Below are 20,230 nucleotides of genomic sequence, written 5' to 3'. Positions count from 1 at the left end.
CTGGGGGGGAGTCATAGACACAGGATGCCGCAACGCTGGGACATCAGTGCTGGTTCTGGAGCAAATATGAGAATCTACCCACTGTCCCTCTGTGAAGCTGGAGGTGAAATCACCATAGCTGATCACAGGGTGTGTGGAGATTATATTTGTTGGACAGGTGCCAACCCACTGAGTGTGGGGGAGTGACTGGCCATTGGCAAATTATCACAACAGGTATGAAAAGAGAAAGAAGAGGATTGGAAAGGGCGAATAACAGCAATCACATAAGAAGTCTCATTGCAGGTGAAGGGGGATTGCTGGAGGGTCATAGAGCAGAGCAAGGTGAAAGAACAGAGACTACCCATGGTGCTTGGGATCCTCACTGATGGAGCTACTTCACTGGAGACTGTGCCCTTGTTAAAATGCATACGTGTAATTGATCAGCTCGTAGGTTCCTTTAAAATAATAGAGTCAGATCTTGAGAATAAGTATCAAGCAAAATATTAAAGCCTTAGACTGTTCACAAGCTGAAGTGCAAACAGAGAGCACTCATAGACATGGTCCTCACCAGCCTCTTCTCTTTCTGCGTTCATCTTCAGCATCCTGCCCTTGGGCACATGTGTGCTCACCCACACCCAGCCCTAGCTGTTCTCCAAGCAGCTATGTTGCTGCTGGCCTCTGAGCCTTGGCCAGGTTGCCTAGGGTGGGGAGCCACCTGCAGTGGTGGAAGGAGCATGGATTTAACTGCCTCTCAGATCTGCTCTAAAATCCACCCCCACTTGCTTCCTGCAGTTGTGGGATCTTGATTTGGCTGTGAAATGCAAGTCTTGAGTCCATCACAGAAGAGGCAAGTGACACCAGAAGAGGAGAGGAGAGAGCTCACATACAGAGTTTAGCACAACGAGGTTCACCCCCATAACAACTTAGCCCCCCACAGCTTGTTCTGCTCACGTTAAAGTGATGAGCTTCCTGCCGCTCACCTGGGTTACAGTATGTGGTACCTGATGCCCCTAATCCTTTCTCAGCAAAGCCCTCCCAGTCATGGATGCATTATGTGTGTTTATGGGAGAGCTGAAGCTTCTATATTGGAGAAAAATCATAGGTTGCAGGCTTAATTTTTACACTAACGATGGGCAAAAGCAGTGAACTTCTTCATTTAATCCCCATAATTAGGTAGAATGTATAGAAACAACATCTGTGAGCAAAGTTCATAGTGGGACTGTTTGGCAGTATATGTGTGACTCAGTAGGAAGGAAGGAAGATCTGTTGGTTTTACTGACTTTGTGATTCTCCAAATAAAAAGTAGCTTTAAAAAGTCCAGTTTGTTCAACCTGAATGCCATCTTATGCTTTTTATTTATGTTTGTCCAAAGTGGCACCCTTCAGGATAGGCATTTCATTCTGATATTACTGATTTAGTCTCTCTGATCAAAACTTAGGAGGAGAAAACCACATCATCAATTTTTCCACTTTCTGTCCTGAGGAGCATCAGTTATAAGATAAATCTAATAGTTACTATGACAAAAGGATTAGATTTAGATGACTTTGTCCTTTAATTTATATTGTGTTTTCTTGTTTGTTTTTTTACAAAACTTCTGCAGCAATTTTAGACCCTTAAAATATTTCTCATACATATAATAAATATAGTTTATCTAATAACACAATATAGGAGACAAATGGTTTCATCTTTGGATTAGGTTTAATGTGTTATATACATTTGGTTCATGTTTAATTTTTTATGTAAGCCTAATATTTTGGGATAGGATCACCAGCAAAGTCGTGTTCTAGTACTACTTTATGTAATATGTTGTGGAAAATTTAATACCTGAAGTTTTTTATCAAGCTTTTCTTTTCTTTCTCCTTGTGTGTGTGTCCAGCTAACACTTCTCTGTCTGTGCCTGTGGCTACAAAGGCTGTGCTCCCTTGCCCTCCTGTCGGCTTAACCAATGTGCTGATAATAAGGTGGGAAATAAACCTCAGAGACAAGCCTTCCTGCATTAGAGCCTACAGGAGAGATAACAATGAGACCAGTGAAAGAAACTGTACCGACGAGAGAATATCCTGGGAGTCCAGACCCGATCAGAATCCTGCCCTTCAGATTGATCCCGTGGCCACCACTCATGATGGATATTACAGGTGTGAAGTGGCCGCACCTGATGGGAATTTCGGTCATGGCTATCACCTCCAAGTGTTAGGTAAGGAGCATGACATACTGTGGTACGTCAGAGAAGCAGATCTGGGACTGAACCAAATCTCTCTCTATCCCATACCCCATGTGTTAAGCCTGAAGCCTTTCCCCTGCATCTCTGCAGTGCCCCCCGAGGTGACCCTGTTTCGAGGCAGCAATGGAACCCTGGTGTGCAGGGCTGCAGGGAAGCCAGCTGCACAGATCTCCTGGACCCCAGGGGGAGACTGTCACACTGCGGAACAACAGTTGGGCCATGGCACAGTGACCGTCCTGAGCACATGCCACTGGGAGGACCGCCAGGTGTCTAACGTGTCCTGCTCTGTCTCCCACGTGACCGGCAACAAGACTCTGTCCTTAGAGCTGAATCCAGGTTAGTAATTCCAGTTTTTGCTTGATATGTTCATTCTTTCAGAGAAGTTACAGGCGAATGAAACAGGAGTGTGCAGAGAATTTCTCTCAAGCATAATCTCCCCACCCTCTTTTTTATGTCCTTCTCCTTCTTAAAGCCATATTTTAGAGCGAAGTTTATTATTTAATAAAGTAAAATGAGGGGGGCGCCTGGGTGGCTCAGTTGGTTAAGCAACTGCCTTCGGCTCAGGTCATGATCCTGGAGTCCCGGGATCGAGTCCCGCATCGGGCTCCCTGCTCAGCGGGGGGTCTGCTTCTCCCTCTGACCCTTCCCCTCTCATGCTCTCTGTCTCCCATTCTCTCTCTCAGATAAATAAATAAAATCTTAAAAAAAAAAAATAAAGTAAAATGAAAAATAATTTAATAATTTAATGTCCACTCTATACAAGTAGTAAGTTGGCTTGAGTAGTGTACTTTTAAATTAATACTTCTGGTTTTAGGAGAAGACTAAATTGTATTTTTAAAGAAATCTTTGTGCATTTAGAAGAAGGATCAAGTCACTCATACATTTTCTTCACAGATTTTTAGTTTGGTGGGATTTTCTTCTCCAGGTTCTTCCTATAATTTCTTAGATATATTATAGTAGTCTCTATGATTGATTTAAACTTTACTCTTAGTTTCCTTAAAAATATATGTACTTATGGGGTGTCTTGGTGGCTCAGTTGGTTAAGCGACTGCCTTCGGATCAGGTCATGATCCCAGAGTCCCGGGATCGAGTCCCTCATCGGGCTCCCTGCTCAGCGGGGAGTCTGCTTCTCCCTCTGACCCTCTCCCCTCTCGTGCTCTCTCTCACTCTCTCTCTCAAATAAATAAATAAAATCTAAAAAAAAATATGTACTTATTGTTAATTATCATTAAGCTCAGTGACAAAATTAGAAGACCCCTATTAATCCTACTTTCCACATGGTCAAATTTATTGGGTAATCCATCAGTTCTATTTTTTTTTTTTTTTTCTTGAAGACATCTCTTCTTGAGTTTTACATACTCTGTTCTAATCTGGCCTGGGTAGTCACTAGACCTGCTGCACAACGATTGTCCTGGGCATTCTTTCCCACAGTGCTCTGCTTGATTCCATATCTGTTTAATCTGAGTTCCTTCTGCCTTCCAGACATTTACTAGTTTTAATCTCTTTGTTTCATGCACGAAGCTTTCCTTTACTCTCTGGTAATCCTTGGTTATCCATTCATTTCAAAGTGAGCTTTCAAAAATGAACTGATTGGAAGCTATGTTATCTGTGGGTGGTCCTGTCAACTAGTTAGCTTCAATAGTCTGAAAGGAGGTAAATGAAAAAACAATTTTTTAGATACGGATTCTTTAGTTATCTGAAATTCTTTTCTCTGAGGCTTTTCAGGTTCTGCAGAAAATAACTCTCCAGTCTATTGTCTTAGAGGGATAACCTTGACTATTAGTGTTATGGGAGCAGAGAAGAAGAGGAGTGTGTGTGTGTGTGTGTGTGTGTGTGAGAGAAAGAGAGAGAGAGAGAGACTGTTCAGAACTCAGACTTTTCTTTAATACCTCTCTTCAGTCTGGTACTTCCTCTCCACCCTCCATTATGTCTGGATCCTTGACTCTGGAATCTTTCCCGTTCACCTTTTCTGGGCAAACTTCCTGTTTCCTGCTGTTTGAGGAAGGTGAAGTGACCTGGCTGCACAGGGTGGGAGTGGACTTGGCAGCCTACCTCTTCTTAATACAGGCCTTCAAAAAGGCTTCCAACTTTTAACTTACACTTCACCCCCCACTTGCCCCTTTTTATATATTTGGCCTTTCCTATTCTAGAGTCTTCTTGGTGTGCTATGGACACTAAGATTCTTACTTATTCTACTGTAAATTATTTGCCTTCTTCTGTACATTTTTCACCTAAGAACAAGTTGAAATTTTTCATCTGCTTATCTTCATCCATGTTCGTTGTCTATATTTAGAAAGTCTATATTTAGAAAATTTTCCTACTGATAATTTAGTAAAGTTTAAGAAGAGAGAGGAGAAAAATCCATGTCTTTAAACCACCATTTTCCAATATCCACTGTTAAGCTGATTAAAAAAAAAAGATTTTAGTATTATATACTGAGGAGAGTAACTGTGCTCTGCTTATGTATGCAATCTGACCACCTGCTATTACAATATGATGTCATGTTTATGGATGCTCAGACTTGAGGGACTGTCTCATTCACTCTCAGCCAGTGCTGGGGTCTCCTTCCTGTCTCTTTGCAGGGCAGATCCTCAGCCTCTGTGGCTATACTTCCAATGAAAGAAAGTGCATTAGTTTGAAAGAGGGGATTTCAAGACAATGTTGTTGATTTTAACTGTAAAACAATTTTTTCTTTTTCAAATAAAAGACACAGAAATGCAACGTTTAAAAACAAACTGTTGAAGGAATGTGGAGGGAGAGGACGCCAGCCTGCTTAGCTTCCACTTACCTCCATCTGTTGCCCTCAGCCCAATTCAGGGTACAGCAGGAACAAGGTCTTAGAACCACTGATTCCCAGAGCTGGCAATTCCTTTGTTGACTTCTCTTGTCAGACTGAGCTTTATATTGCTGCCAGAGTTAATAAATAATTGAAAGTTGCTGCCATGCATTCATGTCAGTTTCAAGGACCTGGAAGAACGGTGACTTCAGGATTAGGTTGTTTTTCCAATTACCTTTTTTCCAATTCCCCATTTACTTCTGAATATTGGAGATGAGAAACACCCTGCTATTACTGTAACTGAGAAATTTAGTCTGCACATCTCTCCTATAGGAATTCACCATTCATGAATCCTTAAAGCCCCAAAACCTTGACTTAGGATGATGTCTTGCTAAACACCCTAGAATCAGAATTAATAAAGCAATTTTATTATAACAATGATTTGAACTATTAATGAGTCAAAACTGTTTAAAATAAAATCACAGAAGTGAACTTCATGAACTCTGAGACATCCTTGAACATATATTTTACTTTACAGTTATATATATATTTAATAGACTTCAGTTTTTAGAATAGCTTTAGGTTCACAGCAAAATTGAGTGGAAAGTGCAGAGAGTTCCCATATTACCCCTGCCCCAACACATGCACGGTCTCCCCCTCTCTCTACAACACCCATGCCATACTGGTATATTTGTGAGAACTGATGAACCTATATTAACACAACATTATCACCCAAAGTTTGTAGTTTACATTATGGTTCACTCTAGGTTACATTCTATGAGTTTTAGCAAATGTAGAAGTAGCATATATCCACCATTGTAGCTTCCCATGGAGTAGTTTCACTATCTAAAGGTCCTCTATGCTCCAGTTACTCATTCTTCCCTCTACCCTAACCTCTAGCAACCCCTGATCTTCACACTGTCTCCATAGTTTTGCTTTTTCCAGAATGTCCATATAATTGGAATCATACAGAATGTAGCAGTGTCAGATTGGCTTCTTTCACTGAGTAATATGCATTTAAATTTCCTCCATGTCTTTTCATGTCTTGATAGCTCATTTCTTTTTAGTGCTAAATAGTATTCCATTATCTGGATGCACCAGAGTTAAATCATATATTTTTGTGTCTATATTTACAGGTGACCAATCACCACTGAGATTAACTGTTTTATCTATCACCTCCTCTATTTTGATTACCTTGGTCATTGTGGGATTCATTGTGGGATCCATTTTGAAAATCGATTGCTGCAGGTATTGAGTGATGTTTTTTCTTAGTTTAATTGGGCTAGAAGGGGTCAGATATATGGAATTGATGGGCTAAAATTAATATGTTAACATCAACTCTCCCATAATCAAGAAGTGTGTCCTAAAGGTGTTAGATTTGGACTACTTTAAATGACAAGAGGGATTTTTGCTTGGTTACTTAGCCATGCAAGCATAGTGAAATAGGCCATTTAGGGCAAGATCCTGGTAGAGACATTGTATGCTAATCTGTATTTGAGAAAAGAATTACAATAATTCATTTTATGTACCAATAAGGATGTGTCACATTTATTCCATATATCATGCTTCTGTTGCATAATTTCACTCCTCTCCCCATATCCAGAATTATGTCATTTAGGTGTATTAACTACAAGTAACATTCTTATTTCTGGTAATTCCTTTCTGCTTTATTATGGCTTCTATCAAAAATGAACCACACTTGTCAATACTATACTGTTTTGTTTTCCCATTTTTCATTAAATAATGATGTTTTCTACATTCACTCCAGCTTATTTTTATTTTTGCAGAAAATGCAAATTAAAAAAAATGGAAGCTACTTCAGTTGTTGAGGAGGTAAGATAACATTAAAAAGAATATTTGCAAACTTTCAAGCCTCAAAGTGAAAATATAGCTATGCAATTTGTAATTTGCCTCAATATTAGTATTTTAATTAAAAAGCAAAAATTCTAATTTCATAATGCTAGTACTCAGGTGTACGTGTTTTGTTAATTATCTACCTTATACTATTTATACACATTCCAAGCAATATTTTCATTTCAAGAACTGTATCTTACAAAACACATGTTTGCCAAATTTGGACTATAATGTTTGGAGAAACTGAATTGGTCTTTCCTCCCCCATGAAACCATCTCCAGTTCTTGACTTCCCTTTCTCCATATCATCATCATTTCCCTCTTACTTGCTTTTAAATCCTCTTCTGCTCCATAATCTCATAACCAGTACCTTACCAAGTCTTTGACCCTGTCCTTTGAAATACCTCTCATGTTACTTCATTCTTCTCCATTCCTACTGTCACGCAACATTATCATCTCACACTGAAACTTAAATAATCAATAAATTTTTTGACAAAATAATAGAAAACAGTCTTTCTCTTACGGCCATGTAAGCCCAGAGACACAAATATAAGCACTCTTGTAGATACTAAATCTGGGGGCACCTGTGAGAAAAACATAAGTGGTTGATGACTTCCGGCTTTTTTGAATTGATTTTGACTTTGAGTTCTTTCTTAGGAGGAAATGCAGCCTTATGCCAGCTACACAGAGAAGAACAATCCACTCTATGATACTGTGAGCAAGTGAAGAGGTTTCAGGTTTTACAAAGTGAAGTTGATGGGCTGTGTCTCCATACTTCATAAGTTATTGGAATCTAGCAGCAGAACAAATGAATAAAGATACAGCAGGGCTGCTATTTTGATTTTCTTAGAGTTCTAGTATGGAAAACCTATTTTGGAATTAGCTTTTCAAGGATTCTGAGAAGATAGAGATTTTTAAAAGGTTTTCATACATATCCTTATACATTAAAATTTTAGAATGTTAGCTGCTATTAGCTAGTTCTCTGAAGAACTGATATTATTACAAAGAAAGCAAATGCTATGATAAAATATTCAAATTGTTTAGTATAGTAGATAATGAAAACTGAATTTCTTCAAGAAAGAACTCTGCAGAAGGAAGAATCAACATATTTTATGTATTCTTCCAGAAAATTTTATGTATATATATCTGTACACCAAGGTATGGGTGTGCATTCATAAGTCTATTTACATATATATACACATATCCTTGTCAAGACACAAATGGGAACATATCATGATGCTCTTCTGCACTTATAGAAAGCTAATAATATGATAGGTCTTGAAGATCTTTTATATCAATACAAGCAGAGCTACCTCATTCTTTTTAATGGTTATAAAATTCCATTGTATAGTTATGTCATAATTTAATTAACTACAGTCCTAGTGGTAGACATTTAGATTGTTTTAAGTTTTATTTGTTTGTTTTGGTATTATAAACAATACCACATAGAATGTTTCCTGTGGATAGATCTCTTTATATTTGTTTAAGTATATTTATAGAATAATTTCCCTGAGTGGAATTTCAGGTCAAAAGGGTTTGTGCATTTTTTTATTGATTGATATGTCAAATTGTATCAATTGACATTCCCTTCAACCATGTTTGAATGTGCCTTTCCATATACTGTCATTTTAATATCTGCAAGATTCCCACTTCTTGTTTTTAATCAACCAGTTAACTAATGTGATGTAAGATTATAATAAAAATTACACTATTTGACAAAACTGGATTTATGTTTTCCTGTCATGTTGATGAGAAAGCAGGAATAAGAGAGAGGGAACACATGTGAGGAATTACTTTCTGAACTCATATCTCAATAGAGATTGATAGCTAATGCCTAATAGTTTTTCATATATGATAAACTGAAATTGTGTATTTTTATGATGTACATTTTATTGTGAGGTATTTAGCAAATAACAGATGTTCATTGAGTATATAAGCAGCTAAATATGCATTATGGGGAAGAACTTGGGTATCCATAAAATATGGTCTCTCTCCTAAGAGAATGGCCGAGGGATGACATGACCCTTGCCCTCAATTTTTCTGTGGAATATAGTATTAAGAATGTGTATATTAATTGTTTTTAATCTTATGAAAAAATATTTTATTTATAAAAATTTATGAAAAAATAAGTCTGCTTTTCCATAGCAGGAAAAATGTTAAAAATTTTCATCATGGTAGAAATTAAAACAAAATCCATTCATTCGTCCATTTTGCCATGTGAAACAATTAAGACAGCTCTTTTGTCACTGTTTTCCCCTCTCCAGACATTTTTGGCTACACTAGGCTTTATCATTAAAAAGATTCTTAGTTTCTTTTGGAGGTAAACTAATCTAATCACATTTAGCACATGATTTTGACCAAACCAATTTGACACCACTTGGCTAAGCCCCCAAAACATTAAACTTCCCCATATAAATATTACCAAGCAGTGCACAACAATAGACATCAAACCCTGTCCTTTACCTTTTCTTAATTCTTCATCCATCCCTGGGTGGGATGAGGCTCATAGTTAACTGGGTTCAAAAATATCTGTTTAACTATTACTGAAAAACAAAAAAAAGCGAAATTGTGTTTACATCTTAACTTGATAATGTATCTCAAACAGCCATATAAATGACACTTTAAAGACTTCAAAATAGTTTTTAAATGTTAAATTATGTTGCACAGGAAACAAATGCATTAAAATCTTCCCCTACAGGGGTGCTAAATGTGGTCAAACATGAGAATCATGTTGGGAAATAAAAAATTATATAGATTACTCAAATCCACTTTAGATCTGTTGAATCAGAAAAATCTAGAAACTGAACCAGGTGTGTCAGTTAGGTCCTCCAGGAAGCAGAGGTTGAGATGGAGTTAGGAGCAGTAAAGGTTATTTGGGAGAGAGGGGTTGGATTTGTGAAAGATTAAAGGGGCAGGAAGTAGGGTAGGGGAGGGAAAGCCTTCAGACCATGACACTGATCTGAATGCAACCTGTGAAAGGAAAGGGGAGGAAGCAGGATACAAGAGCCTCAGATCCAGATATAGAACTGTCAAAGTCTTGGCCAAACCAGTGAGAAACCCTGGAGCAAAGATTGTTTCTAAGAAGAATCTCTCATGAGCACAAGTGGCAAAATGTTTAGTTATTGGCTAGGAAGTGTAGGACCTCAGCTCAAAAGCTGAAATGGATCCTGAAGGCCTTAACAACTGGAGGCCATCAGCCGATTGCACTCCTTGCATGTGAATGGTAAGTTCTCTATTGATGGGAAATCTGAACCCTTTACCTCCTTGGCTGCCCAGTCCATCCTTCCACTGGTTAGTATTTGCCTGATATGTCATCATTTGTCTTCAATTCTCTGTGACATTTTATTTTAGGTATACCTTTTACAGAGAAGCTACAGCTTTTTAATAGGCAAGATATAGCTGATTTTTATTAACTCTTTGAGAATTTTAACTTTTAATAGGAGAATTTAAACCATCCACATTTGTTATGGTTACTTACATATTTGGCCATATTTTTATAATCTTAATTTTTATGTCTTGTTTACTGTGTTTACTCTCCATGCCCTGTTTCACTTTTTTCTTTACTCTGCTTTGCTAGATTGGCTAATATTTTTACTTTTTTCTTTCTTTTTCTTAGTAGTAGTTTAAAAGATATCCCTTGTAATATATGTGTATTAGTGTTTATGCTTTATTTCAGAACACCTAAAAAGGGTTTTATTGTAGTATAATTGATATAACAATTTGTTAAATTTTGCACATATTTCAAGGGAATAATTTGCTAAATTTTGACATAGTTTTATATTTGTGAACCATGAGCACAATCAAGATAATGAACTTATCCATCACCCCTACATTTTCTTATTCTTCTTTATAATCCTAGCTTAAAACTCTTGCTCTCCCTCCACCCCCAGGCAACCACTGATCTGCTTTCTGTAACTATACCTCAGTTCACATTTTCTAGATTTTTATATAAATGTGATTATACAATATGTACTCCCTTTTTTTGGTGGTGGGGAGTCCTGGTTTCTTTCACTGAGTATAATTACTTGAGATAAGTTCACACATTAATAGTTCATTATTTTTATTGCTAAATAGTATTTCATTGTATAATATACCACAGTTTGTTTATCCATTTACCTGTTGATAGACATTTGGGTTGTTTCCAGTTTTACGCCATTACAGATAAAGTTGCAAACATTCTTGTGCAAGTATTTTTGTGGACATGTGCTTCTATTTTTCTGGGTAGAAACCTGTGAGGGCTGTATCTGTATCATATGGTATGTAGTTGTTTAACTTTTAAAGAAATTGCTGAAGTGTTTTCTCTAAGTGGTCATTCTATTTTACATTCCCCCCACCAATGTTTGAGATTTCCTGTTCTTCTGCATTTTTATCCGTACATAGTATGGTCAGTCTTTTTAATTTTAGACATTATAGTATATGTGTATTTTCTCTTTATGGTTTTTAAAAAATTTATTATTATTATTATTTTTTGGCAGAATCCACAATTTTATTTTTATTTATTTTTTATTATTACATTATGTAAATCACCATACATTACATCATTAGTTTTTGATGCAGTGTTCCATGATTCATTGTTTGCGTATAACACCCAGTGCTCCATGCAGAACGTGCCCTCTTTAATACCCATCACCAGGCTAACCCATCCTCCCACTCCCTCCCCTCTAGAACCCTCAGTTTGTTTTTCAGAGTGCATAGTCTCTCATGGTTCGTCTCCCCCTCCGATCTCCTCCCCTTCATTCTTCCCCTCCTGCTATCTTCTTCTTCTTCTTTTTTTTTTTAACATATAATGTATTATTTGTTTCAGAGGCACAGGTCTGTGATTCAACAGTCTTACACAATTCACAGCGAAGTATAGTTGACATGCAGTGTTACGTGTTAATTATTTCTCATTGTGGTTTTAATGTATATCTTCCTAATGACTAATGATGACTGCCTTATCATATACTTACTTATCACTCATATATTTTCTTTGGTAAGTGCTAAAATGTTTTTATCATTTAGAAAAACTGGGTAGTTTGTTTCTTTATTGAGAATTCTTTGTATATTCTGAATACAAGTTCTTTCATTCTCTTTACAGTGCTTGCTGTCTTTTGAAGAGATGTTTTTGTTTTTGGTTGTTCTGTTTTAAAGGGAGGACATTTTTTTTATTTTGATGAATAATTTATTGACATTTTTCTTTTATGGACTATAGTTTTGGTGTTGCATCTAAGAAATTTTTTTTTATATCCCAAAGGCTTATAGTGTTTTATTCTAGAAGTTTTATAGTTTAGGTTACACATTTAGGTCTATAATCCATTTTGATGGAATTTTTGTATATGGTGTGAGATATAGACTGAAGTTCTTTTCTATTTTTTGCATACAGATATTCATGTTCATATTCCAGCACCACTAAATTTCCTTTTGTCTTTCTGGAATATCATTTTGTATGGGCCTATTTATGAACTCTCTTTACTGTTCTATTGAGCTATTTGTCTATTGTTATGCCAATATCACACTGTCTTGTGGCTTTCTAAGTCTTGAAATCAGGTAGTTTTAGCTCTCTGACTTTGTTCTTTTTCAAAGTTGTTTTGGTTATACTAGGTACTTTTCATTTCCATATGAATTTTACACTTAGTTTATCAATTTCTGCAAAAAAGCCTTTTTGGATTGTGACTAGATTATGTTGAAGTATGTATCAGTTTGAGGAGAACTGATATCTTAGCAATAACGATTTTTCTAGTCCATGAGCATAGTAGATCTCCTATTTATTCAGGCCTTTTCCCATTTCTCTCTGCAATGTTTTGTACTTTTTTGTGTATAGCTTTTACGCATCTTGGTCAGGCTTATCCTTAAATACTATATTTCATACTCTTTGATGCTATTGCAAATGGTATTACTTTTTAAATTTCAATTTCTAATTGTTCCTTGGTATTATATAAAAATTCAATTTGGTCTTATATGTTGAACTTATATATTTGGCAAACTAGATAAATGTAGTTAGTGGTTCTAATAGTTTTTTGAAGATTCTGTCAGATTTACTACATAGATGATCATGACATATGTGAATGAAGACAGTTTCATTTCTTCCTTTCCAAGCTGGAATATTTTTATTTGTATTACTTGCTAAATGATATCTGATTCTCTACTCATAACATTTTTCTTTCTACTCATAACATTTTTTTTTAAAGATTTCATTCATTCATCTGAGAGAGAGAATGAGAGAGAGAGAGAGAGATTGAGAGAACGAGTGGGGGGAGGGGCAGAGGGAGAAGCAGACTCCCTGTGGAGCTGGGAGCCCGATGCAAGACTCAATACCGGGATCCTGGGATCATGACCTGAACCGAAGGCAGATGTGCAGCCGTTTGAGCCACCCAGGCATGCAACTCACAACATTTCTGACACTGAATGTGTGGCTTTTCCACACCAAGCAATTCTCCAATTCTCTGTAGGTACCAACTGGATGAACTACAATTTAATTCAAATTTGACACTAATTATCCAGAATTAGCTCAGACCCCACAGATTAAGGGATGAGTATCAAAAGACAGCCCCTACTTCAGATGCCAATTACAAGTGGTTGGTCTCTAAGTTACTCACACTTCCCTTCAAGTTGGCTACAAATTGAGGGTTCCCATGAGACCCCTTTCCCCAGGTTTGATAATTTGCTATAATGTCTCACAGTACCCAGGGAAACACTTTATTACTATTTCTGGTTTATTATACTGAATATTATAAAGGATACCAATGAACAGCCAGATGAAGAGGTATATAGGCCAGGTCTGACAAGTTCCCAAGCATAGGAGCTCTGTGTCCATGGAGTATGGGGTGTGCCACCCTCCTGGCACAGGGATGCATTCATCAAAGCAGAAGCCTTCTGAACCTCCTTTTTAGCACTTTTATACAGTCTGCATTATATAGGCATGATGATTAGATCATTGGCCCTGGGTCATGGGGGAAGGCTTGAAGTTTCCAACCCTGTAATCATATGTTTGATTCCCCTGGCAAGCAGCCCCCATCCTGAAGCTATTTAGAGGCTGATCAAAGTCACCTTATTAGCATAAACTCTGGTATGTTTGAAAGGGGCTTGTTATGCATAATAAAGTACACTCCTCTCACCTCAATCACTCAGGAAATTACAAAGGTTTTAGGAACTCTGTGTGAGAAACCAAATATGTATTTCTTACTATAACCCAAGATCATGCTCACCTATTATACTGGCCAAACCCTTTAGGGAAAGGTTGATTAGAAGTAGTTAAAGTGGACGTTCTTGTCTTATTCCTGGTCTTGGAGGAGAACATGCAGATTTTCACCATTAAATACAATGTTAGCTGCTGGATTCTGTTTGTTTTTTCTTGTTTTGTTTGTAGATGCTACAAACAAAACAAACATTTATTGGATAGACGAGTGTTTCTTCTATTCCTCCTTTCTCAGAGATTTAAACAGGAACAGATGTTTGATGTTGCAAAAAGGTTTTTTGTGCCAACTGAGATGATCAAAATTTTTTCTTTTTTAGTATTTAATATGGTAATATTGATTTTTGTGAAATATTAAATCAGCTGTCATTCTTGGGTTAAACCCCACTTGGACATATGTATCATCCTTAATTTAAATATTGATAGATTCCATTTACTAAAATTTTCCTTTGAATTTTTGCATCTATGGTCACACTTATCTGTTGTTTTCCAGTATATATTTTCCCTTGTTTTATCTGGTATCAGGGTATCGCTGTTGTTATAGAAAGAGTTGGCACAGAGTTATGGACTATGTTCGTGTCCCTTTGAAATTCAATTCAATCCCCAATGTGATGCAGCAGGAGGCCACGGTTTTGGGCAGTTAATTCAGTTCAGATGAGATTTTTGAGGGATCCGTAATGGGCTAGTGTCCTTATTAAAAGAGGGTGAGAGACAAGAGCTCTCTCTCTACCACTAAGGACACAATGGGAAGATAGCTCTCTGAATGCCAGGAAGGGAGATCTTATCAGGAACCAATTTGGCCTTGATCTTGGACCGCTCAGCCTCTCCAAGTGTGAGAAATAAATGTCTTTGCTTAAGCCATCCAGTCTATGGTATTTTGTTATAGTAGCCTGTGCTGAGATAGGAAGTAATCCCTCCTTTTAATTACTTTAGAAGAATTTGTGTATAACTGGGAGTATCTTTTAAAATGCTTAGCTTACAGGAGTCATATGTGCTTATTATCTTCTTTTGTGAAGGTTTTAATTTCCATTTAGTTCAAAATACATCATAAATTTTTTTAGATTGCTTCTTGACCTGCGGGTTATTTAGAAATGTGCTATTCAATTTCCAAATATTTGAGGATTTTCCAGATATCTTTCTATAATTGAATTTTAATTTCACTCTTTTGTGGTCAGAGAACATATTTTGTATGGGTTAAGATCTTTCAAATTTATTGAGACATGATATGTTATTCTGATAGAGGACTAACTTGGAAAATATTCCATGTGTACTTGAAAATAGTGTGTATTCTTCTGTTCTTTGGAGTGTTCAACAAATGTCAACTAGGTTGAGTTGGTTGATAGTGTTGTTCAGATCTTCTATGTACTTGTTGATTGTCTGTGTACTTCTGTTGTTGAGGAGGTGTAGTAAAATCTCTGACTATGATTGTAAATTTGTTTCTTTTTCCTTGTAGTTCTATCAGTTTTTGCTTCACATATTTTGAAGCTCAGGTATAAAGGGCACAAACCTGTAGGAATGTTACATCCTCTTTATGAATTCACTCCTTTATCATTATGAAATAAAGTTCTTTACCTCTGGTAATAATTTTTCTCTCAGATTTACCATGTCGGCTATTCATACAGTCTCTCCAGATTTCTTTCAATTAGTATTAGTACCATGTATCTTTTCCCATTATGTTCCTGTTAAATTATTCATCTTTATATTTAAAGTATGTTTCTTATAGGCAGCATATATTTATGTTGCTTTTTTTCTCCAGTTTGACCATCTTTATTTTTAATTGTCAGATTGAGACCAATTACATTTGATTATTGACATGCTTAGGTTGAAATCTATCAATTTGCTATTTGTTTTCTGCTTTTCTTCATATTTTATTTCTTGTATTCCTTCCCTTTCTCCCCTTTTACGACTTGGAGAAATTACTAATTTTTATGATACCATGTTACATCCTTATTAGCTACAACTCTTTTTGTTGTTGTTTTTGTGGTTGTTATAGGAGCTATAGCATATGCCTTTAACTGATTACATTCTACCTTCAAGTGATATTATGGCGCTTCACATATAGTATAAATGTCTTGCAATAGTAAACTTCCATTTCTTCCTCCCAGCATTTGTGTTATTGTGTCATGCTATATTTTTACCTATGGTATTAATGTTATTACATAATAAACATACCTAACTGAATTTAACTAATCTAATTTTGTGATTAAAGCAGTTTTAAAATATTTCTTTAATTCTGTATTTTATTTTTAAATATTAAATATTGAAAAGATATAAATATTTTATCAGTCAGTTATCTTTTAAAGATGTTTAAATACTGAAGAAAATCTTACATATTTGCCATCTAGTTACAACATCCTATGTCTTTATTCCTTTGTGTAGATCCATATTTCTATCTGGTATCATTTTCCTTCTGCCTGAAAGATTCTCTTGAAAATTTCTTGCAGTGTGGGTCATCAGGTAATAAATTATTTCAGCTTTTCTCTGTTCCCCAAAGTCTATTTTGCCTCCTTTTTTAAAAGTTATATTTGCTGCATATACATTCTAGATGACAGGATTTTTGCTTTTAGTGCCCTAAAATGTTGCTCCATTTTCTCCTCACTTCCATTGCTTCCTATGAAAAATTTATGATCATTCTTAATATTCTTCCTGTGTGTCTTTTTTCTCTGGCTGCTTTTGAGATTTTTTTTCTTTACCACTGATTTTGAGCAATTTGATTACTGTGTGCTTTGGTGTAGTTTTCTTCATATTTTTTGTGCCTGGGATTCTTTAAGCTTCTTGGATCTGTAGGTTTGTACTATTTATCAAACTAGGAAAAGTTGTTTTGTTATTATTTCCTCAAAAGCTTTTTTTCTGTCCCTTTTCTCTCTTCTGTCCTTTGGTGACTCCAAATTTATATATGTAATCAGGCCTCTTGAAATTGGCCTATGGTTCACTGATATTCCATTCTTTTTTCTCTGTCTCTCTTTAACATGATTTCTATTTTCAAGGTCAATAATTTGTTTCTTTTGCAATGAGTAATCTGCTGTAATTCTATTCAGTGTATTTTTCACTTCACATATTGTAGCATTCATCTTTAGAAATCTGATTTGTGTCTTAGTTAATGCCTTCCATATGTTGAATTAACCTTTGGAACATATGGACAATAGTAATATTGTACTGACTTTTAGTGTCCTTGTCCACTATAACTTTCATCTGTGTCAGTTTTGAGTTGGTTTTAATTGAATGTTTTTTTTCCTCATTGTGGATTGCATTTTCCTGTTTCTTTGAGTGCCTTGTAATTAAAAAAATTTTTGTAAATATACATAACATAAAATGACCATTTTAACTACTTTTAAGTGTACAGTTTGGTGGTATTAAGTACATTCTCACTGTTGTGTGTATTTTAAATAGGTTTTTTATTATATAAGATATTATCTGGGTTCAAAACTTATGAAAATTTTAATATTTATTGTTATGTTTATATATTTGATATAATATTTAAATATTAATATATTATATTTTATTTTTTCCTGATTTTTCTGTGCTTATCCTTTTTTCCCCCTTCCCTTTAGACTTCACACAGCATTAAAAGTTCTATTTTTATTGTACTGTAAATTACATACTCCATTTCTATTCTTCTGTGATTCCCCTTCAATATATATGCTTAAAATCTAGAGTTAATCAATATTATCTTACCTAAAGAATTAAAATACCTTAGGACATTTTTACTCCAATTACTTAATCTTCCATCTAGGAGTTAAATTATCTAATTTTGAAATTTTACATTTTAAAAAAAAATATTCTCCAAACTAGATATTACTATAATGGTTTATAAAAGTTTATTCATTTATTTAACAATTTTGTTTGTTCAGCCTGTCTTCCTAAAACTTAGACCTTCCTTTTGATATCACTTTCCTTCTTCCCTTCCTTAATTTAAAGTTTTTTCCAGAGTCTATGTAGTGACAGTCTGTATTTGTTGGTAATAAGCTCTCAGTTCTTGTTTGTCTAGGGAAGAGGTCTTTATTTTCTCCTCATTTGTAAAAAATATCTTTTTCTGGATAAGTAAATCTAAACAGTTATTTTCCTTCAGCACTTTGAAGATATTCCATGTATTTTGGCCTTGTTCATTGTTGTTAAGAATTCTGTCAGTACAAGTGTTATTCCCTGGTAAGTAATCTATCTTTTCTTCCTGATTGCTTTTAAGATCATCTCTTTGTCATTAGTGTTTTGTAGTTTCACTACTGTGCATCTAAATATGGATTCCATTTTATGTAGTATTTCATGGCTTAGGATTTGCTGTGTGTCCCAAATTTGAGGATTCTCTTTTAATTTAACCCTGGAAACCTTTTAGTTATTATTTCTTTTAACAGTAGTTTTCATCATTTTATCTATTCTCTTCTTGTGGAACTATAACAAAGACTTCTCTATCTTCCATGACTCAACGTATTTTTCAGTGCTTCTATATCTTTGTCTCTCTGTGTGGTATTTTCCATGGTTTTTTTTTTTTTCAGATTTCACTTAGAGACTACAAATTTTTCCTCACTTGTGTCTAATCTGTTTGGTCTATTCATGGCATTTTAACTTTTAACAATATTAAATTTCATTCTGTAAGTTCTATTCAGTTCCTCTAAATCTCTTTTTTGGTTTGAATATCAATTTGAATTTTTATAAACATGTAAAAAATAATCATTCTATAAATATTTTAAAATAATTATTCTGTAAATATGTCAACTGTATATTCTATAGATTTATTTGATTGTTATAACACATATTTTTTGTAGATCTCTTTACTTTCTTTTTTATGTCATTTCTCACTGTGGATATTTGCCTTGGTGTTCTTTTTGTTGTAATTTTGGATTGTGAACTCATATTTAAGTAATCTGTGTCTATGGGTATCATGTGGAATCTGGATTCTTGAAGGAAGGGTTTCTTCCAAAGAAGATTTGCTTTTTCTAAGATTGCTACTAAGATGGGGACACTATATTTTAATTTCTGAAATTAAAGTTTCTTAGATAACACAAGCAATATAAATTCAACCCCAAGACCCATGTGAGGGCAGTGTGGTAACACATTCATGGTGGAAAACTTTCCATTGTTCCTATAAAAATAAGAAATAAGGGTATGACAAGTAATTTCCTCTTCTTTGTTTTCAAATAATAACTTATTTAAATTTTATCCTGCCTTTATTCAGGGGAGGGGAATCTCAGTTTCTTCTTCTTGCTCTGCCAGTGTCCAATGTTCTTTTGTTCCCTAAATGGCTCTTAAAACCCCAGAGTCTAGGTTCTTAACACCATTCCTAATAGTTTTTCGGTTATCCCAGTCTTTCCATTCCATATTTGCAGCCTTTCACTTTTGATTCCAGCAGTTCACCTTGATTCTTGTGAGCTCAGTTAAGCATTAAAAATTTATTCATGTTTCAGCCCTAATTTATGGTGTTTTGAACTATAGTTTTTTTCAGAGTACACAATGAACAATATTTCCAGAAATAGAAGTTCTAAATAGAAGTAAGATGAGATCCTACATTAGATCCATTTTCTATATTAGATCTAATTTTTCAGCAATCAGTTATTAGTAATATGAAGATATGTAAAAGTATAAAACACGTTGGCAATGATAAGTATATAGTCAAATTCAGACTACTCTAACACTGGTGTGTAAATCACTTAATTGTAGTATAAAGATGAACAGAAGAAAGCATTAAAAATAACTATAGCTTTGACAATATGTTAATGGATACACAATATAAAAAGATGTAAATTGTGACATCAAAAACATAAAATAGGGAGCAGTGAAAGTGTAGAATTTTTATGTAAATGAGGTTAAGTTGTCATCAGCTTAAAATAGATTGCTATATATACCACATCTTTATCCATTCATTTGCCAATAGACATCTGGGCTCTTTCCATATATTGGCTATTGTGCACATTGTTGCTATAAACATTGGAGTGCATGTGCCTCTTTTGGATAAATACCTCGTAGTGCAATTGCTGGGTTGTTCTATTTTTTAACTTTCTGAGGAACCTCCACACTGTTTTCCAGAGTGCCTGCACCAGTTTGCATTCCTACCAACAGTATAAGAAGGTTCCCCTTTCTCTGCATCCTCACCATCTGTTGCTTCCTAACTTGTTAATTTTAGCCATTCTGACTGGTGTGAGGTGCCATTTGTAATGACATGGATAGAACTAGAGGGTATTATACTTAGTGAAATAAGTCAGTCAAAGACAAATACCATATGATTTCACTCATATGTG

General features: G+C 35.2%; 1 protein-coding gene across 1 annotated transcript; it reads left to right on the top strand.

Moving 5' to 3' along the window:
• Positions 1-24: 24 nt before the first annotated feature.
• On the top strand, positions 25-7,626 carry LOC116633670 (cell surface glycoprotein CD200 receptor 1-like). The gene is made up of 6 exons (XM_032406246.1): positions 25-103; positions 1,856-2,173; positions 2,291-2,536; positions 6,113-6,224; positions 6,764-6,809; positions 7,487-7,626. Exons 1-6 carry the CDS (start codon positions 25-27, stop codon positions 7,553-7,555), a joined length of 870 nt encoding a protein of 289 aa, XP_032262137.1. The 3' UTR covers positions 7,556-7,626.
• The last annotated feature ends 12,604 nt before the right edge of the window (positions 7,627-20,230 follow it).

Source organism: Phoca vitulina, unplaced genomic scaffold, assembly GCF_004348235.1.
Source record: "Phoca vitulina isolate PV1807 unplaced genomic scaffold, GSC_HSeal_1.0 scaffold8, whole genome shotgun sequence".
In the NCBI taxonomy this organism is placed as follows: domain Eukaryota; kingdom Metazoa; phylum Chordata; class Mammalia; order Carnivora; family Phocidae; genus Phoca; species Phoca vitulina.
Note: the sequence above shows the minus strand (reverse complement) of the source record. Positions and strands in the feature narration are given on the sequence as shown.